The sequence below is a fragment of the Copidosoma floridanum genome, unplaced genomic scaffold (assembly GCF_036245765.1).
Source record: "Copidosoma floridanum isolate Cflo_tuat_1 unplaced genomic scaffold, Cflo_Japanese_pri ptg000006l, whole genome shotgun sequence".
Lineage (NCBI taxonomy): Eukaryota > Metazoa > Arthropoda > Insecta > Hymenoptera > Encyrtidae > Copidosoma > Copidosoma floridanum.
In genome coordinates, this window is record NW_028321883.1 from 24,089,673 (window position 1) to 24,115,776 (window position 26,104).

General features: G+C 38.2%; 2 protein-coding genes across 6 annotated transcripts; one reads left to right on the forward strand and one right to left on the reverse strand.

The window, feature by feature from the left end:
• The first annotated feature begins 8,519 nt into the window (after window positions 1-8,519).
• Window positions 8,520-24,906, forward strand: LOC106640300 (proton-coupled amino acid transporter 2). Of its 5 annotated transcripts, none has more exons than XM_014354285.3 (12): window positions 8,520-8,977; window positions 16,433-16,624; window positions 17,943-18,028; window positions 18,883-18,996; window positions 19,071-19,221; window positions 19,541-19,671; window positions 21,036-21,120; window positions 21,679-21,951; window positions 22,299-22,480; window positions 22,747-22,779; window positions 23,168-23,340; window positions 23,440-24,906. In XM_014354285.3, exons 2-12 carry the CDS (start codon window positions 16,616-16,618, stop codon window positions 23,679-23,681), a joined length of 1,479 nt encoding a protein of 492 aa, XP_014209771.2. In that variant the 5' UTR covers window positions 8,520-8,977; window positions 16,433-16,615; the 3' UTR covers window positions 23,682-24,906. The 5 variants fall into 5 exon arrangements, with proteins under 5 accessions (XP_014209771.2, XP_014209772.2, XP_014209773.2 ...); XM_014354284.3 differs by lacking the exon at window positions 8,520-8,977 and adding an exon at window positions 12,597-12,829; XM_014354286.3 differs by lacking the exon at window positions 16,433-16,624.
• Uch (Ubiquitin carboxyl-terminal hydrolase) lies at window positions 24,563-26,104 on the reverse strand. Its single transcript, XM_014354288.3, has 7 exons — window positions 25,879-26,104; window positions 25,795-25,806; window positions 25,542-25,670; window positions 25,320-25,462; window positions 25,064-25,205; window positions 24,912-24,987; window positions 24,563-24,836 (listed from the first exon to the last, which is right to left on the reverse strand). The coding sequence occupies exons 1-7, from the start codon at window positions 25,909-25,911 to the stop codon at window positions 24,691-24,693; spliced, it is 681 nt and encodes a 226-aa protein (XP_014209774.2). The 5' UTR covers window positions 25,912-26,104; the 3' UTR covers window positions 24,563-24,690.

A 26,104-nucleotide genomic window follows, 5' to 3' on the forward strand; every position in this document is an offset into this window, starting at 1 on the left:
CTTATAAAATGTATTTACACGTTCGCAAACCTTGTCGCTTAAATTTTCCATGAGCACCCGAAGTGAGAACGAAAACAACAGTTAGCTTTGTTTTGATTTCAATCTGTACTTGTTACCAAGGGAAATAATACAGGGAAAGATTTAACGGCACGCACTTTGGCACTTCAAGGCCTTCTTCGTAACGAAAAATCTGAGTCACGTTCTTTGAAATTCAAAAATATACTTGTTCTCAAGTATGCTCGCATCTTGAAGAAAAAATGAAAATTTTTTTTTTTTTTTTTTTTTATAGCTTTCTGTATTATTGTATAATTTTCTATTTTATTCGTCCATTCAATTTAACTTTATTTATTTAGAATTTTCTTACTTCATTTTAAATCCTCAACTTATGCTCACTACACAAATTTAATTGTACTTTACTGGGAATAAGAAACAGAAAAAAAAATCTACAGTTAATTTGGTTCTACTGATATGGGAAAAATTTATACGATTTACAAGAAAAAAAAATTTTAATGTGAATTGTTTCGTCGAGCGCCATTTGCAACTGTCTTTCGTGGCTCCCAAAAATGCTTGGCTTCTACGGTGGCCATCAAAGACTTTGCAAAATTTTCAGATGTAACTGACAGCTTAGATCACATCCAACTAATTTCTTAAATGAATTTATCATCGTTTTTGTAAATAAAGATTTAACCACAATATAATAATCTTACCTCCAACATCTAGGTGAGCAAAACAACTTATATAAATTTAAACTTGCAGGTGAATTATGTTGAGGGAATAAATCTAATGATAGACCGATCGATTATTAATAACAACATTGTAGGCTAATTTCGCCCACTGGTCTGCATTTATTATTGAATGTAACAAAACAAAAATAATTTCGTAATACAAAGAAAGTTAGCTTATAATCGCGTGTATTTTGTTTATAGACGCTTGAGAGAGAGAACTTTGCTAGCGCTAATCTGCATACCTTGAATTTTATTATTGATTGATGTTGAGGCTTCTTCTCTTCCGACGATGATCTCAATCACCGCTAACTGCACTGTCGTTTTAGTGTGAATCTTCGCAAATTCATGGGGCTGGTGGATATACATATATATATATCATCCTTGGGATAATTTGCCTTGGAGCTTCGTGATAGCCGACAGCATCCAAAGGTCCGTAGTCGTCACTACGTCGAGGCGGGGACGAGCTATGCTAACGTCGCCCTGGTTTGCTGCACTATCTCGCGGCCTTGGCTAAACCGAAATGATCGTGAGCTGCCTCGCTGATCTCCCAGAGTTCTTGGCCTCAAAATCGTTGAAGAATCACTGACTCCTGCTTGTCCTGCGGAGCCTATCTCCAAGAAAAATGACTCATCTCCCCTCTACCTTTCTCGTAATCAAATCTCCCTTTCCATCTATTGTTCTCCTTTTCTTTTGTTACCCGCGGCGACCATATATTGTATCTCCTGATACTCTCCTTCTTCACCTAATATTATCATAGTTCTCTCTCTCTCTTGTTCTCTCTCTCGCTCTTATTCTTATTCGCCTACTCCTCTATCTTTCGGATTCATATTGAAGTTTTTGGGCGCGTGTAACCGATCTACACGGTTACAGCGTATTGTTCTCTTGCGCTCTAAGGTTTTAATATCTTTTCTGTATATTCCTCTTGGATAAGTCATTGATTCCTGTTTGCGATGTCGAGTATAAAAAAAGACGCCGCCGAACACAGGAGCTCCCGTGTGCCATACACTTTGGTGAATTCCAGGCGCGTGCTACTTAATTGCTTGTACACGCGTCTTTACTTGCACGCGTTCGCGCACATGTGGAACACAATGACTTTTTTTGTCAATGGGGCGATTAGCGGCTGATCGCGATCGACAACTGTGTAATAATAACAGAAACGTCGTTCAAGGTTTCACTGAAACTTAAAAAGGATCGAACGCGTTGATTTTCTTTTTTTCTTGAGGTAAATATCTTTGGATTTCGATGTACTTCTCGGCACTTCTTACCACTTTGGGGTGATACCAAGGACGCGGCATTGTAGACCATACATATACGATGCACACAGTGTATATAGGTACGCGAGTCGACAAATTTTTCATTGCTACGATTTTTCCTCCTCTTTTATTTTAATTGGCCAAGCTCTACATACATTTTTACGACATATACGTGCAATTAATCGCTTATACGTCAGCAGTATATCTCGAGTGTAAGATTATGAGATTGGGTTTAAATGCTTCAAAGGGGTTTTTCACGATATCGCAGCAAGATAGTTAGACACATATCACACATCACCTTTAAATGATTTACCATTCAACATGGAAAGTTTTATGGAATAATTTATTATTTTAATCAGCCGAAAATTGTATTGAATTTAACTTGGAGTTCATAATGAGCGTCTATTCAAAGCGTCTTTTCTTAACCAATGGACAACATCGTGTAACTGCAGTTTACAATAAATGATAACACTAATATCTTTTTAAAAAAATGTATCTGTAATATTTCCTTTTTCAAGTGCTACTTTCGTGAAAAATAAATAAATATCTCTCATACCTTATAGACGAAAAAAAAAAACAAAAGCTGTTGTCAAAATTTGTCCACGTGATGAAAAAAAGTTGGAAAACATCACATGCATGAGATTTTTAATATAAAGGTTACCTTCTCAGGCAGTCTTTTAGTATATTATCAATATCATTATTATTTTTTTTTTTTGTTAGTCATACCCAGAAACTGTTTTCTTTTTTTAAAAGTATAATCGACGGCTACAATGATTGCACTGCTTTCGATTTGCATATTTTGCAGCGAGACTCGATGGAATACATTTACGCACACGGTCGATTTAACGCACGCTCTGTGGATTCATCGGGTACTTATAATTTCAAAATTTTCCATTTTAACGTTACAACGTTGACCAGCAACTCCAGGGTTTCGTGAAATAAGTACAGGAGTTTTACATATATTATTTTTTATTTGTAGACACACGCACTTTCCTTCAAATGGAATTAATTCAAAGTTTACCGATTACATTTCAATAGCATTAGCATCGATTGAAACGTCGGTGAGCAGCAGTAACGACATGTGATGACATTTGGCACAAGAAGTTTTGCATCGGTCGAAAATAAAGTTTCGCTAAACATGTGTTGGGACAACAATACTACTACTACTACTTTTTTTTATTTAAAATATACATTTTTTTTGTCGTCACAGTTGCGAAAATGTATTCATTCTCTGTAATATTTTGAATCTAAAATATCTGCATCCCCGTTTTTTTTTTTTTTTTTTCATACTTAATAAGTAGCTCGTTCGTCGTCTCAATTACTTAACAAGTCATAATTTAACTAAGTATTTATATCAACGAGTAACATTTTCTACAAGTTCTTCCTCATGTTGATAAATACTTGGTGGCGCAGTTGTAGAATCGAAATTAAAAATAATTTGATATTTTAACGTTAAGTTAAAAATAATTATAACATCGGTAAATTTTTTACTGCATATTGCGTAGTTATTTTTTTTAAATTATGTGCAATACTTTTTCAGTCTACGTTTTCTGTTGATAATCTCAGTGATGGATTTCAGTACTTTTGTTGGGTAAGCAAAAAATTACAATGCTCTTGCACGATAATTAGAAAAATTACTTATTGAAAGGCTTACAATAAAAATATATGTGCATGATAATGATGCAGTACATAATTAACTTTTTATAAAACACGTAGCCTCGATTTATCCCAGCACCTAGTCTGCCACTTTAAGTACTAGGTAATATAATTTTTTACACTCATGCAGCTACAATTGTGAACTAGTTTTTCTCCAACTACACGTTATGGCAATATTATAATTATTATCCCACTAGTGTGTAGTTACGGTAAGAACGAAAAGAAAAAAAAAAAGATTCCTCCGCTTGTTTTGAGATCACAGGATTTATCTCGTTCTGACCTGATTTATTTGTTTGCAAATTTGATGTATTGGACAATGTACCGTTCACCGAAACGTACTACGCTGTAATGTACGAATCTCGCACAAAAGGGTCCACGTGGCGTCACAATAGAACCATTACGCTCAATAACTTCCGCGCTAGTTTTATTTACTTTTCAAAGACAACATGGTTTTCAAAGCAACCGTGTTGCTCCAGGCGTATGATTTTTTCTTTTGAGTCACGGGTACATATGGGTCACGTGTAAATTACTCGCACAAATATTATCCATCAATTCATCCCGGGTGAGTGTTACAACAATCACTAGTTGCCATGCTTGGAAATCGTCCATTGAAATAAATAAAATTCAGTGGCAATGATAACAAACAGTAAAACAAGTTACAAGCTAACTATAAATAACTTTTTAATTGTTTCGGAAACTTCTGTATATAAAAAACAAAAAAAAAACAGAAAAAATAATAATAATAATTATAATTTTAAAGGAAACGAAATTATAAATGCGACAGCATTATTAAAACAAGGTAATCCACGGAGAGGGCAGTGCACGCCAAGTACTCAACAATGAGCAGGAAGAGACGAAAAAAAAAAAAAAAAAAAAAAAAAAAAATCGATAAAATCAGGTGACATCAAGAATTATCATTGTCGTCATCCAGCGTTCCCGTAGAATTTACTTCCCAATAAAACTTACGTGCGATATGATGTAACAGCGAGGAAGTTGCAATTTTCGTTTTGTTTTGCCGAGTCGAGGAATGAATCCTGACCGGCGATCCAAAGCAGCCAACAGATGCAAGATAGACACGCAGTGTCGGGGGAAAAAAAAAAAGATTAATTTCCCATCAGAAAAACTGGAAATGTGAAATTGCCCGGGATAATGACACATAATGCGCGCATTATACACGTGCGATATTACCTACACGTATACATTCCATCCGAAGATTGTATCTCGCGTCACTTGTGATGGTTGTGTGCAAGTTGCTCGTATAGGTGCCAATCAATTGCACGTTCGAGTGCTTATCTTTTATCGCGATTGGATAATCATATGAATCGTAAACACAAATTTTCTCGCATCAAGGTAGAAACCGATCATAGATCGCGATGTATCATTTTACTTGACCTAGTTTGAACATGATTTCTCAATTTCACAAATATTACCAATTGTTTCGAGGTACGGGAGTAAAGTAAGGTAGGTATTTATTTTTTAATTTATTCACTCGAGGAGAAGACAAAAAAATTATGCGGGGCAAATAAGTCTTTGGCGTGGGTTTTCTTGTTTTTTGACCATCTATTTATACACGCCCGAGCAGAGAGAAAAGACGCGTATGTATACGTGTATATAGCGGAGCTGTGTCAGGGGGCGGCCTATTATTGGAGGATGAAAATGGATGTGGGACAGAAAGGTGTCGCCGCGCGGCCGAGAGATTAAAACAAACGTCAAGAGAAAGAGGCACCGGTGCCCCGAACTCGGGCTGCAATTAACACGCGGTAAGATGCACAAACTTTTGATACATACTCATCCACTCCTCGAACGGATGATTCTTTATTTATTTAACAATTACCTATATTTTGCATCTAATGGTAAAACATGTTGATCGTACCATTCACTTTTGCCGTTGTTCGACATCCAAAGTCTCTGATTTAGAATTTAAAAGTATAGTATGTATACGTTTTCCATGCATCTCAAGAATAACACACTTCTGAAGATATAAATGTATAATTGGATAGTAAAATCTTTTTCACCGCCGTATAGTTTTACAGACTTCTTACTCGTATACTTGTAATAAAAATATATATTTTAGTAATTAACTGTGGCCTCGATTAGTCGGACAAAATAAAGCGTACTATTAAAAATCCATATTTCACCAAGAGTTATACCGTCAAAATGCAACGCGTTGTCGTACGAAGCTTTCGTTACCCACAATATGCACCATCGGACGAGCCTAAAAATAAGCATTTTTCAAGGAGGTGTCTATAGGGGCAAAAATAATTCAAACACCGCGCAAGTGCCATCGGCGCGTAAGCTATACGTGTAAATACGTGATTAACGTGTGACGCGCGCGTGCAAATGTAATAAAATTAGTTGAATTACACGGGTGATGCACGCGACGCGCTCACATATATTATATACATGACCCTCCGAGATGTTTGATAAACCATTTTTAGATCGGGCCTGTGTAGCTATTAATTCACGACCGATTACACGCGTCACGCGTAAGTATAACACACGCTTTACGCGTGTACATGTATGTGTGTAATACAACGTGAGTTTATTATATTTCTCCCCCCCCGGCGCTGTATCTGTACACATGCATATATATGTACGTGTTTCTTCAATTGGCTCGAATCCTGATGAATTGGAAGCTCCTACAAGCGCTAAATCAAATCGGCGCTGCTGTGCCAAAAGGGTTGCGCTGCACCAACAAACGCCGATCAAGCTACTTGACTGTTTTTTTTTTTTTTTCTTCAAGACGCAAATCGAGACAAGACGGGGCGCCGCGCACATACACATTGTATCGTAAGTATTATCGGGTGTTGAGGAGAATGTCCTTGAATGAGTCAACGGCTCAGAGACTTTTTTTCTGTCTCGATCGCGTGTGAAGTTGGATTGATCATCGGCGTTATTCGGCCCAATGAGGAAATGTAGGTAAATTGCGGTTTATTGGCGATAAACATCGAACCATACGGTGGAAAAAGGATAAAAAGTAATGGCACGGAATTGAAATTAACGCTTGTAAAGACACGCATATTGGCCCAATAACGCATAATTTCTAGTCATCGATCCGATGTATGATTGATTTTCTTTTTTCTCTGGCTTGGTGTAACAAACATGTTGCATGTGCGCGTTAGAATCTTATATTTGAGTATACACGGAGGCAAGAGTAAAGGGTCAAGTGGAGTGCACTTGTTAATAAACTTATTGACATTTCATCGCGCGGAACAGACGCGCCGCCAAGTACGCAGAGATGAGTGGCGGAAAAATACGCGGGCACCGCACGTTTCAATGAACCGAATTCTTTTTTTTTTTTTTTTTTATTATTATTTTTTGGTACACATCGTAATTCTACCGATTTGTTTGGTCAATTAATGTTAATCCGATTTAAAATAATCGTTTCGTCGGGCTAATTTTTTTTTTTTTTTTTAATTTTTTTAATCCAAAACGTTAACAATCGAGCATTTATTCGTTTAAAATACATAATAAACTTTGTTCGCAAGAATGTTTGAGATAAGAAAATAATTTGTCATCAGAGAAGCGAACGATTGTAAAAATAAATTCCAACTTTTGTTGCTCGTAAATGATTAAAAAAAAAAGAAAGTTCATAAAGGATAATATTTTTCTTCCGAGACAATATTTTCAAATACGCAATAACGTCGCGTCCTTTGGAAAGAAAACAGCTCTAGTTGCAGCGCACGATTGATTGCAAGTGCAAAAAGCGGTGGTAGTGAAGGAAGCGAGGGCGAACGTGTTATCAGCTGTGGTAATAGCGATGCTCTTTGAATAACGCTACACATGGTTGATAATTGCCGTGTCGAATTGATAAAATGACATGTACACGATGTGTTATTATTGCTCGTAAACTGCAATATTGTTGCGATAAGAATGGAATGACAAAAAAATATATTATGGTTTACAATTGTTGCAAAAATTTATTTTTAAATTACACGTGGAGGTGTACATCATCTACTTGTATCGCGTAATGTTCCATCAAATCAATAATTAGAAATCGCTCAAAGACGAGTTTCGAAAAATCGGAAGTTTACCTGGTAATGACATTTTATCAAATGCGTTATGAAATAAGAAACAACGTTTTGTCCTGATTTTTTCTTTTGATGTCTGTATACTATTACAATTAAATTTGTATAGAGGCAATACAGTCGTTGTGATTTTACTTTTCCAATGATTATTTTTCGTTCGGTTTTTTGTTTCCCACAACTTTCAACCCTTTGACCTCAACACGCAGCTTCCACGAAAGTTATTCAATGCCAAGAGTGTAAGTATTTTTAAGTACGTCCGGATTTGGTGGTGGAATACGTACAAGTTGGCGTAAGTATACTTATGTACATGTAAGAGGGAGAGACGGACAAACGCAGCAAAACGAGAAAAGGAGGGAAAAAAAAAAAAAAAAAAAAAAAAAAGAGAGAGAAAGCGGCATGGTGCGGAGCACATGTCCGTATATACAACTGGTACTTCTTCCAGTACTTTTCCACCCTTTGAGCTCGGCCACACCAGATGGGTACAGTATTCGTAAGGAGCGATGAAAGGAAGGGAGGGGGGGGGAAGGGAGTAATTATTCTAAGATGCAGCCATCACCACGAGAGCAAAAAACACACATCTGGTGCCTTTCGGAGAGAAAAAATCGCGTATAGGTATGCCATCGCACGTACGAGTGTAAATATAGGAGGGAGCATCGACACGTTCTGGTGGTGGCACCTACACACAAAGAGCACGCAATGGTATAGACGTATCGCGTTTTATCTACACACACACACACACACACACAAGTGAACTGCGCGAGGGAGAAACGGCGACGACGAGGATGGAACACATTAGCGTCGGGCAGCACGTGTCTGCCGTGGCACAGGGGTGGGGTATACGGCAGACACGGCAGTCAGCCAGCCACAGAGCCGCTCGCAGGCTGTTGAGCGTATCTGCACCGGCCGCGTAAAAATATTTTGTGGAGCAGCAAGCAGCCCCCCGGCGTCCACGTAAAGCCGCAGTCTCGCCTCGGTCGTCGTACTCCACGCGCTACACCGACTTCCAAGTGCCAGGGGAGCCCCTCTCGGTGCAAATTCACCCTCCACTCGCATACGCATACACATATATATTTATATACATATACACACACTTGCGGTGACACGGACCTCGTAGTACGGGGCAACCTCGAGTTATCCGTAAAACTTCAGGCGTGTTGTCCAACTCGAGCGGCACCACGGCGAAGAAGACGCTGCACCCGAGCGCGAGCTACCGGGGGAGAACCAGCCGTCACTTATCAATGGGCAGCTGACCACGGGCCTACAATCGGATCACCAATACAGCACCCCCGTCGTCCACAGCACCGCGAGATACGAGGTTCGTTTTCCCTCGCCCGGCTAATATATATATATATATGTAAATATGTACAATACACCCACTATCCTGTAGACTATACTTTTATCTATTTTTATTTCCAATACATGTATGTACATCCAATCGAAACTATTTTGTCGATAAGACATGTTACACGGATAAGCCAATAGTGTTCCGGGACCAACGGAGCATTATGTTCATGTCGTTGTTATCAAAAAATTTGACACTTTGCTTTTTTTTTTTTTTTTTTTTTTTTTTTTTTTTTTTTTTTTCTGCAGCAAACGAGGAAATAGACTCGGGTGACACTTGGTACGCTCTTTCCCGTTGTTAAAAATAAGAATTAAATTAAACGCGGAGCCGAGAGTCAATACTTATAATTATGTATGTTACCTATACATGGTTGCGGAGCCGCTGGTAAGGAGGACAAAAAAAATTTCCCCACAATCTCGCGAGTCACCGATAAACGCTGCCGCGATTTATTTACAATCGCCTTAAACAATTAACCGCGATCTTTTTTTTTCCCCTCCAACCGCCGTGACTCTCGCAAAAGGGAGAGAGACGGCGTTCCTCAACCTTGCGTCTACCGCAAAAAAAAGAGCGAGGCGAGGGAAAAAAAAAAAAAAAAAAATAGAAACCTTAACCAGACCATCGCGCTGTTATACTCCAAAGCCGACTCGTTCGCACGCTCGCGTCGCGATCGAGCTTCCCCCCCCCCCCGACGTAAGATATACCTACATACTTTTGATTTCAATCGGATACATTTTTTTTCTCTCTCTTTCTCTGCTACGAGCACGAGTCTCTCCTTCCTCTCTTTTTTCATTGAACCACTGCCATAGTTTTACTCGCGAAGGAAGTAAGAGGAGAGAGAGCCGATGGACAATTATTACGATATGTACACAGAGGCCGCGAAGGACCTTCGAGCCGATATACCCGCGGTATACTAATGAATATCGAGTACTTACTTATTGGTGTACGCGACACGAGTGTTTTTTATCATGACGCACAAAGACCCGGCGGCTAATTTCATTGGCTTGACGAATCCAAATTATGTGTCCTATCGGTGTATAAAAAGTGGACAATTTATTGCAGTTGAAAGCAGTTCGAGCGATTACGCTGCGTCGAGTATTTAGGTACTCCTACACTTAACCCGATTATTGCGCTTAGTTTCGTATTTGTTTGTTACCTCCCCCTCCTCCCTATCACCAATTATCGATGCGCCCTGACCTTGGCCTAGCGGGTGTCTCTGTATAATGGATGCGATAGGTCATCGTTCCGAACTCGAATGTGTATACCGATAACAGGTTGCATGTATTCATGATAATACAAAAAATTCCGTCATTATTAAGTCATTAAGTAAGTTATTCCGTATTTCGATAGATTCGAAATAGCGTCATTGTGGAAAGGAAATCAGTTGAATGTGTACCAATAACAGGTTAAGAGTGTGAAAAAAAAAAAAAAAAAAAAAAAAACATTCCGTTATTATCAAGTCATTAAGCAAGTAATTCTGTATTGGTATGGATGGGAAATAGCGTCATTTTGGAAAATAGAGAAAAACACGGATTTATTTTTACGATAACCCGTTAGCCAACGAAGCATCAGCCCTTCCACGTATATGCACACTGCACATGCTCGCATGCGCCGCGCATTATCGGTATATGCACCTAAATATCTGCAAATTCGTCTTCGTTAGCAAGTCCCAAGGGCGTCGGCGTGCAGTGCGCTAAAAGCCAGGCTTTTGGCACGCAAACTTCCGAATCGAGCCTCCTTGTCTCGGAGATACACATATAAGTACACGTGCATCAGTGCATAGGTACAACGCGTGTGCGATGGGTTTAGCCCCCCCCCCCCCGTTGTAGACAAATGCGGTTGTACATGCACACACGTGCGCTTAAAGTTGGAGCGGCGGCGCACTCGCGGGCTTTTTTACACGAGCATATAGTTATACTTATAGATTTAATTCTAAACTTAGCTACGCTTCGAGCCGGCGATCGTGTTCAATTATTTTCCGAGCGATGAAACAAATGTTATTTCCGGATTTGCCGGCCGATTCATCTTTTCGAATGCATTGGCGTGGATTTTTGTCATACGTAAGTACGCATAATATATACACAGAAATCGGTATGGAAAACCAAGTGTTTACAAGCGCGCCCGAGGAGGAATCACAACCATCGCGAACTTTATATGCAATTGAATTTACCGGTGCTGTAAATCGCTCAGACGGATTGAGATAAGAAAATTTGTATTAGTCATTTGGCGATAAAAGCTTTTTGAATTTCGAGTCACGTCTCTTTTGATTCAAATATACTTTTGCCTTTATAACGGGAAAAGAGTAAATCTACCGCGAAAAAAAAATATTGTAAGCATATATAGTATATAAAAAAAAAAAAAAAGAAGAAATTTCATGCTGATTCAGCATACCGTGACTGCAAGTCTTTATTTTACCAGAGTTACTTGGTTATCGGCAAAAATGCATACCTTTATTCTAGCCGGCAAACTGAAGTGCCCATTCGTATATATCTGCACAATAACAAATCGTAAACGTGAATCATCCGCGTGATTAAAAACGCGTGCGCGATCGTTTTATTGGATAATGTTGCTGTTACAATTACACTCGAAATGCTGATGATTAAGGGTGATTAAAAAAAAAAAAAAAAAAAAAAAAAAAAAAAAGCTCATCGTCTGTTGTTCGTTGCAATTAGAGATCCGAGGCTCAAAGTATACAAACAACCATACCTACACACATGCACATACACTCTGGGGATTGAAAATGTGTATGTGGCGCGACATGATCCGCGGAGAGGCACGCGATTCCTTCGTTATTAAAATAACTCACGAAGAAGAAGAAGAAGATTGTATCAAAGCAGGAATTCCGAAACTTCGTGTCGATTAAATCGCGTGCAGATAAATCATGTGGTTACACACTCTCGTCGTGCACGCTTTTCTCACGGGACGCCTATATTATGTGAAACGGTAGTTGTTGCGCAATCGTTAGCTCATATTTGATCATTAGCGCATTCTTCCCCCAAGTGGTACAGGCTTCTCGGTAAAAATGACAAAAGAAAAGAAGAAGAAGAACACGCAGTGAGGAAATAATATATATATATATATATATATATATATATATATATATATATATATATATATATATATATATATATATATATATATATATATATACTTAGCGTGGCTCGATGGAACCTTTCGATCGGTACCAGAGATTTGTCAACACGAAATTTATAGCGTTTCGTTGGCTCTACTTGGATAGTACGGTATTACGAATAACTCGAGCAAAGGACAAAGGTCGTTTTTTTTTTTCTTATATTTTGGAGCCTGCAACAAAGCCCATATATGTGCAGGTTTGCGTCGAGTCTCTGGCGCAACATCAGGCGCATCCATTCGACAAATGCACGTCGGCTCAAGACTCGAGATCTATTTTGGCGCTTCGTGAGTTAAAGTCACTGCCAAACTAATCCATATCTCTATAACCAGCCTCGTATAGTCAAGTCCCCCCCGGTGACGCGTGTTTGCAGCCATCGGGCAGGTACACAGACTTGCACCAATACCAATACATTATACCTATGATGTATATAAGCTTTCGTCAGACCTCCCCGGTATACAACTAAATGGTATCGATCGAAGGTGATCGGCATCGATCCGTCAATCATTCGGTCAGTGTTGAGTGCGAGTTTGAAGATCAACGACTACTACGATCATCGGAGTATAAACTGCACCGGTTTATTGTTTATTTATTTTTATTATTATTTTTTTTTTTTTCGATCGTTTGTTGTTCGTGATCAAGTGTTCGTATCATAATTGGCACAACTGTGTCAATAATAACAGTGTTTCAAGTTCCTGGTAATGAGTGTGAATTAATTTTTTTTTTTTTTTAATAATTTTCATCGCCTCTTTTGAGAGATGCGTTGGTTTTTATGAGACACTCTAACGGTGTGTTTGAGCTAACTTTGCGGGTGTATCAACGAGACGTAATTTCGGTGTGATTGCATGCCGTCCAAAACTACGGGGAAAATCGTTAATCATTAAAAAAAAAAGAAAAAAAAAACTTTATTTAATCGAGAGAAACAAGTACACCAACGATGGTTCGCCTATTAGAAAAACATTGACCAACCATGATCGCTGCCAAAAAAAAGATACGCATTGAATACGTAAAAAAAAAAAAAAAAAAAGAAAGAAAAGAAGCAAGACACCCTACTGGAGTTCCATCTATTTGATCACGCGATCGGCTTCTTTGATAACGATCGATTGAAAAACATCGGTGACATCGGAACCTAATCGTCTATCTGTACATTTTTCAGTATATTTTCCCAACAGATCTCAATAGCGTCGGCGTCAGAGACAACGGTTGCGTAATTACAAGTAATACCCTCGTTATCCTTACGTAAGAAAATCAATCGGCTTTGCGAAGGAAAACAGAGCCCAAGGAGTCGACCGTAAAGCATACAAAAAAACGTAAAATACCTATACGTCAGTCTCGGAGACCGCTTATAAGTCGGAGACTATCCGGCTATTGCGTCGAGTCGCTTGCAGCCCGACACTCGTATATCGGATTTTCGTGCGGCGCAATCTTGGAGCACTGCCGATTTTCGATCTTTTTTTTTTTTTTTCTTCTCTCCCCGCCCCCTCGCTTTCTCACACTCGGGTGCAGTTGAAAATTTTCCGATCACGAGGTGTGAGAGCAGCAGCGAAAAAAGTAATTACAAAATCGGCCTGCGCAATCGGCGACCGAGCGTGGCAAAAACTCGACGGACACGCCGAAATAGTAGGACATTCCGGTTCGAAAGAGCAAAAAGGGCTTGGCACCCGCCAAAAGTCCCCGCTAAAGATAGCGCGGACCGTACCTATTGGCGTCGCGCGCTGCCGGCTCGAAGAAGACGCTATTCCGAGGGTCCCCCTTTTTCGGTGTGGGTATACACCGGCGCGGTCCATTTCGTGTCTCCCGTGAAAACCTCTCTCGCCAATGGGGCCGGTGCTCTGTATACACGCGAAATCGAGGAGCGACGACGGTGGATCGCGGCTCTCGTGCCAATTCAACAGGGGATGAGCGATTGGTCATTATATTTTTGTTTTTTCTTTCCTTTCCACGCGCTCTGTGGGTTACGCAACTCGAGGAAGTGAGATTACCTGACTGATGTCGTCTGGACTTTTGACTCGCCAAGAAGACCGCGGCGGACGAACAAACAAATTTACGATATCTTTGCCGAGACAACGCGCAGTTACGTCTATATAAATGGGTTAAAATTTCTCTGCGACAGCCGAGAGTTTAAATGGCACTAAAATTAGTACAGATGTTTATTTTTCGGATATTAGGCGCTTAGAACTTGTTCGTTGCATATAGTATCGCGGGTGGCGCTGTAAACATTTGACGGAAGCCAAAGTATATAGAGAAAATAAACGGGTACTTCTGAAACTAAGTTGAAAAAACAAAGAGTATACGATCACGATTGAACCGAGTTTATAGCCGATGTAGGGTGCAACAATAGTGATATCATTAGGGAATAACCAAATCTATCGAAAATGAATTCTTGGAGGTTACAAGCGTGCTGTTTATATTTAATCTGCAAGAGAAGTATTGTCTTTTTTCGGCCAATTGTTTTAAGAAAAATAAAAAAATTGATAAAACAATGAATGAATAACTGATTGATTTGTTGTTGTTGTTTTAAAACACTTATCACCAACACAGAGCAAAGAAAATAGACTCTCGGAGTTGCCGCAAAAATAAGAGCGCTTACTTAATTCAGCGACGGTCGTGTACTTGGAAGTAATTTTCGGTAGGAAAATTTCCAACGACGCATCATTTAGGTAATCGTTGGTCTTCGCTTCATGCGCACAATAATAAATCGTTGGGAAAAAAAGAAAGAAAAAAAAAAGTTTAATTCGCTCACGAGCCACTTGGGAATCATTGAAAGAGACGTTGAATGCAAAACGATGATTTATTTTTTTTCCCCTCGCGTTTTTTCATGCCATCCAAACAAAAGAAAGGGACGATGATTTAACGGCTACCGCTGCAAGTGCGTTATACGAACCACAGGCCGAATCAAGTGGCATTTATCAAAGTCAATCAGTGGCTCCTTGCTCGCTTGCTTCTTATTCTTTTTTCTCTCTCTCTCTCTTCTTTCCGGCCAATCAAATTAACCGTATACGTATGTGTAACACGACGATTTTGCCAGAGGTCACGGTTCCAAGTATTAAAATAATGAAAAGACCGGCTAAATCAGCAAGTTCGGAGCCATGTCGTCTTTTCTCTCTTCCTCTCTGGCTGTCGAAGCGCTCGTGCAAATGTCACGATTCCAAGACGACGAGATAGCCGATGTATAAATACACGCAGCCGTTCAATACCGATTGCGGCGACCGATCGAAAATACATTCGGAGCGCCGGATGCGGCTTTTTTTTCAAGTTGGCAATCGGCTCGTGTTACTCGGCGCGCCAATTGTTATTTATTGCCTCTTAATCCGCAAGCTTCGACATAGTAGAGTGTTTGGGGGTATACGGAGACGCCGATCTTTCGGGGGTGATCTCGTCGCCACGTCCGTACATGTATTTACGTGTATTATAGGTGCCTTGCATTATTATGCGACGCGGTGACGCGACCGTGCTTTTATTATTAACATCGTAGAGTCTTGAATTTGCCGAGAGCCGTGAATCATCCGATTACCGCGTAATTATCTTGATGCGGTCATCATTTATTTAACACTCGTTTGTTATACCGCTCTCCCGTGGGTGCTCGCTTCACAAGGTTGATCAGAATTTTCCCTCTTGTCGTTTCCTTTTTGACGAAATTTTTGCTTTTTAACTCGCGCAACGACCGATACTCGAATCGCTCGGTAATCTCTCCATCTCAAGGAGTAAGGAAATCGAAAACTCTTTAAAATCATTAACCGTCGTAATCACTGCTATGATTTATTGCAAATAAATTGATTGCACGAGTGATCGGAAGTTTGAAACATTGTTTACGAGTAAAGTTTAACAACCTTGTCCTTTTGTTTTATAGACATCCGAGAATATTAAATTTCGTTATCAATTGAAAATTTAACTATAGGTGATGAAATTTAAAAAAGCCCTACTTCAGAGGAATTTCTCGACACAGGGGCAATGGTATTTTTTAATAAAACTATGACAAATAAACCAATTTTATTGTAACTTCATACCTCAAAAAACCACGGTATCGATCCATCAATATTTAACGATCAAACAGTTAAGGAGATATATGATTCAAATAATTTAATTGCGAGAAAGAGAGGGAAATAGTCCTTTAGGGTATCTTTTTAAGCAAATAGCACCGATTATTGTGCAAAAACTTGATTAGTAAATCAATTGGACAATCATGTACGCCATCAAACATCTGATTCCATCAACGCCATAAAGTTAAAAAAAAAAAAAAAAAGAAAAGATGCAGCACTGATGATGATCTATAAACTTGTGTTAATTGTACAACACTGTAGGTACAAATGACTCGGGTGGCGAGCGAGGCACCTTGCATAGGCAAACCCTTGAAAAGTACCTTCGAGAAAAATACCATCGTCAGCAACGGTGATTAGCTGCCGCAGCAGCCACACTGGGCTTCGCGCCTACTCGACTCCCCTGTACCACACCGTCACGGACGTTTTAAGCCAAGGCGAGCCGAGATGGAGTCGGTGCGTCCATACAACTACGTGTGCGTGTGCGTGTGCGTGTGTATTTTACAGTTTCCCAGCAGGACCGAAATCCTCACGATTTACGATCCAGTGTTTAATGACTTCCTTACTTAGTTTTTAGTCCCCGCTGTTTTTCATGTTTGGTTGCCCGTAGATTATTTTACAGTTCGCAGCTGCGTAGCCACGGAAATTGTGCGATTCTACAACGACACACACATTTTAGTCGGGATCGAGAAGTACCATTCGGAACGGCCTATGTATATGTATGAAGAAATCTACGAAAAATTACCCGTTTTTGCGTCCCCCATTTAAATAAACAAATTTTTTCGAGCCATCTCCTTGAAACCGGGCTCATTTTACTCGTAGTGCCGTGTACATGGATTACAGTGAGGGTGACACCCTTTTTCCGCGATTTGCGTGTTAAAATTATATCTGTATAAATGATATAGGTTTAGATATAATAATAGCATATAAATTGCAAAAAAAAACGGTGTCACCTCCGTTGAAACCCATGTGCATGTTTTTCCTCTCACGGTGTACAAGGCATCACGAGTAAAATAAGCCCCATCTCGAAGGTGTACCTTAAAAAAATTGTTATTATTAAAATGGGAGACAAAAAAAGGGCCATTTTTTGTGGATTTCCTCATATACTTTAGTTCTCATGGATACTACTCGATATGACATTCCCCATGTCCTATTATCTTGAGCGGAAAAATTCTCCGGGAGGGGAAAAACGCCGTCGCGTTTATCGCCCAAGTTCTGACTCAGTGTGCAGAGGCTGCAAAAATTCCACAGGCCTGGGCGACTCGAAGCGAACTTTTGTACATACTTCGTACGCTCAATGTTTTGGAGTTTGAAAAAATAAAATAAAAATAATCGTCGACGGTTTCGCAGAGTCCATATGTCATTTTGCTTGCTCGATTATTTGGAAAATCTTTTAAAGAATTGCACAATAATCTGAATAGTTTTGCCGAAACGCATTTCAAAGGAGCACAAGTAAGTCTTAGCTTCCGAGCAAAATAGAGCTTCTGTAGTAATTGTACTAGACCATACGAGATACAATAAATAATGTATAGCATCTGGACAAACGCTGAAATTACCTTTCACTAGATAAGTGATGACCCGATGGTAATTGTACAGTGTGGAATGCGTCATTGTTTCCGACGACTTGGATCTTTTTTTTTTTTTTTTTCCTTTTTATTGCACTTAACTTTAAAACTACCCATTAAACCGGAAGACGAATTTCACGCAAGTCACTCATTCGTTTTTTGTGCATCTACTACTTTACTTATGTGGGGGGTATCGCATGTCATTTTAGATGGAGTTACACACCAAGACGACTCAAAATTCAGCAACCAAGCCGCCTATATACGTTTCCAAGGAAGCCCAGCAAAAAGAAGAGAAGTAAGCAATTTTCATTTTTTTTTTTTTTCTTCGTGCACGCGATTCGCATAATGTATTCAAAGTTGGCGCTTCGACCTTTTAATGAATGACCGGTGATGAACGTTGCCCGATATTCAGCTGCGATGCAGCACTATCACCGAGTTCCTAACTAAACCTCGAGTTTTAACGTGCGCGTGTGAGTTTATATATATACACGACAGATATGTACACTTCTGTATAAATAGTGATTGATATTCTACTTGGTCAGTTGGTAACATAACGTACTTCGAGATGAATTCGGACAAGAAAACAGCCAATATTGTTTTAATAGCACACAAACAACATCTAAGCGATACGTTCCATTTAAAGACGTAAGTTCAGTTAAAAAAATCTGTATAGTACAAAACTGTTCAGTGAGTAGAACAAAATTTATCACCGCAAACACGGATATGGCTTATCAGCCGCAGTTGGACGTTGGCTTTTGACAGATGTTTGTATTGATAGCCATTACGTTGAGGAATTTCATTTTTTTTTTTTAGTACTTACCTCAGTAAGTCCGAGGGAATGGAATATTTTACTTTTTCTTATCTCGTTCTAAATTACAGCGTATATCTATATGTACTTCAGTCCCGGGCGCGTGAGTAATTGATAAATCACAGCATCTTTTAAACGAGATAATTTTTTTTGGTCTTCATATCGTGCGATCAATTCATTGTATATGTCTAATATGGTGAGAGACTGATGTAAAATAAATCGAGAGATTATTTTTATTTAACTAAAACTTTTATATCACATGTAAATGTACATCATTACGATGTATGTTAATAAAGCTGAGATATGGGTAACTATTTAAATAAAAAAATAAAAAATTACAGCACTTATGGAGCTTTTCAATCAAAAGACCCGATTCTACGGCTCGATAAGGATATCGAGGCGCGGAAAAGCTGCGGCGACGATGGCCACGGCGGAGCGCCTGCCCACACAACATCGTAAGTCTACAATATCAATACAACAGTGCAATCGTTGCAAAAGAAAAATAAAAAGTTCGTTATTACACTTAAAGGTACGTGGAGACGTTGATGCACCACTTCAAGGGCAACGTCGGCTCGGGGATTTTTGCCCTCGGCGACGCTTTCAAAAACGCCGGTCTCCTGCTCGCACCGCCGCTCACCATATTCCTCGGCTTCATATGCATCCACGCCCAACACGTGCTCGTACGTATGGCCAACATATAAATGTATACCATTCATATATATATATTTATATATTCATGAAATTCGTTGGCGTGCATGTATTTTACTCATGCATATACAAAATGAGCTACCGGTTAATCAGATCAGTTGCAACATGCATTTTTTTTCTTTCTTCTAATTATATTCAAGGCTTCGCGTCGTCGCGCATCAGCGATGACTTTTCGTCGCGGTAGATATTCTTTTTTTTTTTTTTTTTTTTTTTTTTTTTTTTTTTTTTTTTCTTTCAACCACGATGATTCGTGGAGACGTTAATGAGATGATATTGTTGAAATTTCGACAGCTCAAGTGCAACGAGGAGGTGACGCGAAGGCTCGGCGATTCATCGGACGCGCAGACCGGCTACGCGGGCACGGTAGAGATGTGCTTCGCAACCGGACCCCTCGCCCTACGAAAGTATTCAGTATTCATGAGGTAAGGCATTTTCAGATGCCACACAATTAAACGAGTACTCGTCGCATGAGTTATTCAACAATTGTATACGCACTCATGACAAGCGTATAATTATATTCATTGTCGGTCGTTTTCATTTTCGCCCAAATATAATATCGATGAAAAATGATTTTTTGTACCCGTCAAATGAAAGGGACCGATTGATGGTCATTTAATTTCACACGTCATTTTTGGCTCATTTTGTCGTGCACAGTCGGAACTTGAAAAATATACACCTTGCAAAGATATGTATAAACAATATGTAGCTCGATCTTTCCAATTGTGCACTAAAACATATTCCGATCGAAGATAAAAAGAAAAATAAGACGCTGCCCAATTGATGTCGTTCGTTATTTTCGATGTGTACTTGATTCTGCTTACGTCAATGCATTGCACAGTTACAAACACGTGTAGTAAAAGGGGAAAAACAAATAAATAAACAAATGAAAATTGGCTAGCACACGTAAATGCACTTTTGCGCTGGGTGTTGAATTGTACAAGGGAACCGTAAATAAAAGACAAAGCTGGAGAGAAGGTTTTTTCTGGGTTTTGTTTCCAGGCTGATGGACTCTTGATAGAGAGAGTCCGCAAGAATCTCTCAGTCGCAGGTAGTATGGCAGCGGTTTAGAAGATCTATTGATTAAACAGCTCTCCGGTCTAGATAGCGATCAGTCGGGTAAGCCAGCCTTCATACGCATCGCCTTTGTTTTTATTTTTATTTCATCATTTTTTTTTTTCCGTTTCAAATTTATTATTGTTATTGCTACTACTGTCATTTAATTTTTTTTTTTTTTTTTTTTTTGTTTCGTAGATACACTACATATTTTATGGAAACAAAGCCCATTTTCTATCTATTGTTAAAAACAAACAAAAAATGGTTTTTTTTTTTTTTTTTTTTGTTACATTTACGTTCATTTACAATTTATTTTATTACTTACAATGTGTTTACTTTTTAATAATTTTTTCAATTCGGCAGCGTCAACGTCAGCGGAAGAATTAATTTTCTTTTTCTTTGAAAAAAAAAAAAAATAACAAATAAAAAAATAAAATAAAATAAAAATTCTTATTATGTAAAATTTGACTTTCCGTAAAATTTTAGCATCGTATATTATAAATGTCGTATTCATTGTGCAAACAATCAACTTCCAAGAGGCTCACATTGCTTGCAAAACAAAACAAAAAATGACAATGAAGATACAGTCTGCATCAAACAATAAACAATCGCATCAACAATATACGTCCTTCGACATATATTATATATAAAATATCATCTCCAGTAAACGACCCAACCATAATGAACTGTCCGTACTCACGCAGAGCGTTGATAACTTTCTATGTCTTTCCAGAAAATTAGTTAATCTGTTTCTATGCGTTACGCAACTCGGATTTTGCTGTGTCTATTTTGTCTTTATTTCTACGAATATGCAGCAGGTGAGATTTATTTTCGGGACGCGCTAGCGTTACCCGTATTTTATTTGTCCGTTTATTTTAACTGGGGTGCTCCATATATTTCACGCACGTTATTCATCAAAAGTTTCATATACATAACATGTGATTTGCAGGCTGTTTTATTTTCAAAACGAGCAACACAGTTTTGATAAATAAAATCAACAAAAAAACAAACAAACAAAATTTATTATAAGCCTGAAGATGAAAATATCACCTGCTCCATTTTCATAGTTTTTGTTACTTTCATGAAAATGGAGCAGGTGAAATTTAACTAATAACTAACGATTTTTGTGCTTTCCATTAAAAAACTATATTTATATGTGTATATCATCAATAATAAGAAATGTCGTAGTAAAAAGAGAAAAAAAAAACACAATTCTTTTACCTGCAACCACACAAAGCTTAACTCCTTTTTTTATTACAGAGACGACACCGTAAGTATCCTTGAAATAATGTTAGTTTGAAAAAAAAAAAAAAAATCACCGCAAATCTTACCTTGAAAAAAAACCTTGTCACGCCGTGCGATTTGTGTGCCAACAGGTGCTGGGAGTCTGGGGCCTCAACTTGGACGTCCACGTCCACATGATCATCGCACTGGTCCCCATAATGCTGAGCACGTGCATCCGCAACCTAAAGTATCTGGTCCCGGTGTCTTCCGTGGCGAACATACTTGTGATATCCGGCTACGCGGCGACCCTGTACATGGTGTGTCAGGACCTACCCCCCATCTCCGAACGAAGATACGTGGCCCCTTGGAAGAACTGGCCCCTATTTTTCGGCACCGTCATCTACTCCTTTGAGGGCATCACTTTGGTAAGTTGTTCATTTCACTTGCGCGTTGTTGCATCTTCAATTCGGATGTTAATCGCAAACAACCGATGGAAAGCATTTAATCAAATCACCTTGTATGCAAACATCATCCTCGTGACGTTTTGATCTAAAAGTACAGATAAACGATCGAGCGCTTTGCGTTTAAATTCGATTCTTATCGCGGAATGAAGTAAGACATTGAATGCATAAAAGACTTAAGTTATTGAGTTTTTATCAATGAAACGTCTGCGAATTTTATCCCGTATGCTTATTTACCGATTGCGATATCGTTTCCTCAACATCGCTCGTTAAAAAAAATCCCCAATAAAATTATTAATATGCACTTGTAGGTGTTACCATTGAAGAATGAGATGAAAAAACCAAAGAACTTCGACAGGCCAATGGGCGTGCTGAACGTCGGTATGATTATCGTCGGTGCTATGTTTGTGGCTCTCGGTTTCTTGTCGTACCTGAAATACGGAGAAGATATCTTGGGATCCGTCACTTTGAATCTCGAGCCCAAATCCGACACGTAAGTTACTTTTTATAATTCATTGTCATTTCATTACACACGAATCAGCACATACTACATTATTTACATTATTGAAATAAAACACTTTCGCTCAAAACATTGAAACATCATTTTTTTTCTCTCTATCTTATAACACAGTAACAAAAATAGCGAATTAACGACTAATAACACAATTTTTCACAACAACACGATGATCATTAACAAATAAGTCGCAATTTAATGTAATACGTTACTGTTATATCTTTTTTTTTTATTTCATATTGAAGGGTACCACGAGAAGGATTTAGTTTATACAACAGGTTAATATCTATCGACTTAACAGTAAGATAACGCACGCGTGTGCCAAAGCTCGAACAACTTGTTTGCATGAAAAGAGTGCATTTGTTGTTTTTATTCAATTTTATAACGTAGAACCTTGAATTGGTTTCTTTTATATACATTCAGTTGAAGCTTTAAAACGTAGACAGCTGTTATTTATTTATTTTTTAACCCCTAGAGCATTATTTTTCCTAATTAACAAAATTATACCTTGACTCCAGTGTATGAAAAGTGCAACCCAACGATCTGTCTACGATTGATTGCTTTGTCCAGTAGTTATAATAGTATGGCATTAACGTGTCGTACTTAGAAAACGCCGTGTCGCATCTGCGCGCCAAGAGGACTAATTTTGATTTTTTTAATTTTCAGCTTACCCCAGTGCATAAAGCTCGCGTTGTCGATGAGCATCCTGTTGTCCTATGCTCTTCAATTTTATGTACCTGTCGCCATCATGTGGCCCCAATTCGAGAGCAAGTACGGCCCGTTTGGCTGGCCCGCCTGCGCGGAGCTCGCGTTCAGACTGTCCTTGTGCTTCCTAACTTGTGAGTTGAACCAAAAAAAAAAAATAAAATAAAATAAAATAAAATAAAAGAACGAAGGCGTTGTGGGTTTTATTAATTAACACGCAAACTCTTTTACAGTCGTCCTGGCGGCGGCGATCCCGCAGCTCGGGCTCTTCATCTCGCTGGTCGGGGCGGTAAGCAGCACGGCTCTGGCTCTCCTGTTTCCCCCGATAATCGAGATCGTCGTTTGCTGGCAGAACGCGACCCTCGACAAGTGGACTATCGGCAAGGACATCTGCATCCTCGTCATCGGCCTCCTCGGCTGCGTGACCGGCACCTACGAAAGTGTCACGCAAATTGTCAAGGCATTTAGCAAATAGTCTTTTAACAGGGCGCGCGCGCGATCGGTATCATCCTCATCATTATTATTTCAAAATTGTTGTGTACTATCGTGATTTCGTGTAAAAGGAAGCGCATCGTCATTTTTTTTTTTTTTTTTATAAACATAATTTTGTAGATATAATCAGATTCGTCTTTTTAAAGTGTAACAAACAAAACGAAAAAGAAATCAAAAGCTGTTGGAAACAAATTTTTAGCCGCTGAGGTAAAAGATCGTATTACCAGAGACTATTGGATGACGATTTGGATGTAAAAAGTAATTGGATAACCATTTTTGTTTCTCTACTCCAGTGATAAGGAAAAAAAAGCAATATAAATACTGAATGCGTCTGATGCTGTTGTATTGCGTGTTTAATATCTTTTAGTATCAAGCGCTGTGATGCTTTGTTTATGCTGAAGAAGCACAGATAAGTTTCGTGATAAACGTTATATGAAGGAACGAACGCCGTCACCATGTTTCAATAGTTTTAATAACTCTTGATATAAACCTATTTTTTTTGTTTTTTTCATTTCAACTTTAATCACCTACGAGAAATCACTTTTTTCTTTTAATACTCGTTTTCTATAGATAGGCGTGTTAATCGAACATCTGTGTAAAAATGTACAAAATGTTTTCTTAGCTGATACTGTAATCTTAAGATTTCTATCAATTGCTGCTTCTAGTGAAGCAATATTATAGTCAACAGTATAAAAAAAAAAAAAAAAAAAAAAACAACCAAAAGTTAAAAGTTGCGTGTCAAATTTTTATAAATATTTATTATTTGCGTAAATATTTATAATTTTTACTGAGAAAAATCGTTAAATAGATTAAAATAATGAATTTTGTTAAATTATGATGACACAATGTTAATGGTTTTTGCCATGATTTTATTTTGTATTTCTTTTTACAAAATTATCAATTAAATACATCATTTTAACGTGATATTGCAATAGATTACAAAAATACATGTAGCGAAAATAATAAAATATCACCTTGAGAAGCCAACATATTTATTCATTCGCGGTAAGAGCCATTAGATGAAAGTGTACTTCATCTGGATTGCGTTTCATGTACTCTCGGCATACGCGGGCAGCGTCATCAAGAAAAGTTACTGGACTTGATGGACCATGATTGATTGGAAATGGTTTTCTACCATCTTTCATTGAAAGAAAAATAATTTGTTTGCCTTTTTTATCGATTTAATTAAAACATTTTATAGAAAGAAATTTACCTAGATCATATATTGATCCATCCCTTTCAACAAAAGCTATAAAATGGTACAACACTTTTTCATCCTCTGCAGGAGCCTATATAATGCAGTTACAATTTTTCACTTGCTCATCTGACAAATATACTATTAGAGCACAAAAAAAAAATTTTTACCTCAGTTTGTCCTTCTTGAGCGAATATTTCATGGGCATTAGTAATACCTTCAACCTTAGTAAGTTTTTCACCCCTTTCTGAAGAACTCAAATTTTTAGTATCTTCTAAGAACTTTTTCAGCTCTCCATCTTCCAGCTGAATTCTAAATTGAACACATCAAGAATGCAGAGCAGCAGTTTAAAAATAAAAATCAACTCCTACAGTGTTTTCATCTCATAATGTTTGAAAATAAGATCTTCTTCAAGTAAAGACTTACTGATTAAGATTATTTGCAATACTATGAATTAATGCTACAGTACCACAAGCATTTGAGACATACTGGATCATGTGATAAAGCTTATCACTACTAGCACCACTTTCCTTTTCTTTTGACTCTAATTCTACCTTATAATTCTCTAACTGAATTAGGTCAGTGGTTAAAAAAAATATACTGAAACTCGTTAAAAACTAATTTTTATGGTAAGATAAATTTATCTACCTTTGGATTAACAGGATAGAGAAGTATAATGGCTAAAACAGGCTTTGGTAACATAGCTAGGAGGTCTGGATCCAAGCCATACATATCCACCAGCCCCCATTGTGTAGGAACACCGAGTTTGTGCAGGTACTAAATAAAAGTAAAATATAAATAGGAATGCTAAAATTACCTGTACTCATTTAAGTATTTGAATAAGCGCACGCTCCTATAGCTGGAAAGCTTTCATTTTCATCTAAAAAGCGCGGAATCTCACCTTCGTCATAACCTGAAAATCATTGTTGACATTTAACACGATTATTTAGATTTTTTCCAATTTTAATAAACAAATTAACCGTACCTTTGGGTCGGATTCAAGCGGTATCCAAGACATTGTTTTTAATATGTGTTTTTATACTAGCGAACTTTTTCCTCTGCAAATATATAAGCAAAAAAACGAATCGCCTACTTATAATCTAGAATTTAAATCATTCGGTAACTCGCGTACTTCTGATACGCTCATTAGTAGGTAATATTTACAAAATTTAAGTATCGATGAAGTATAATTAATAAAAACAAAAGTTCAA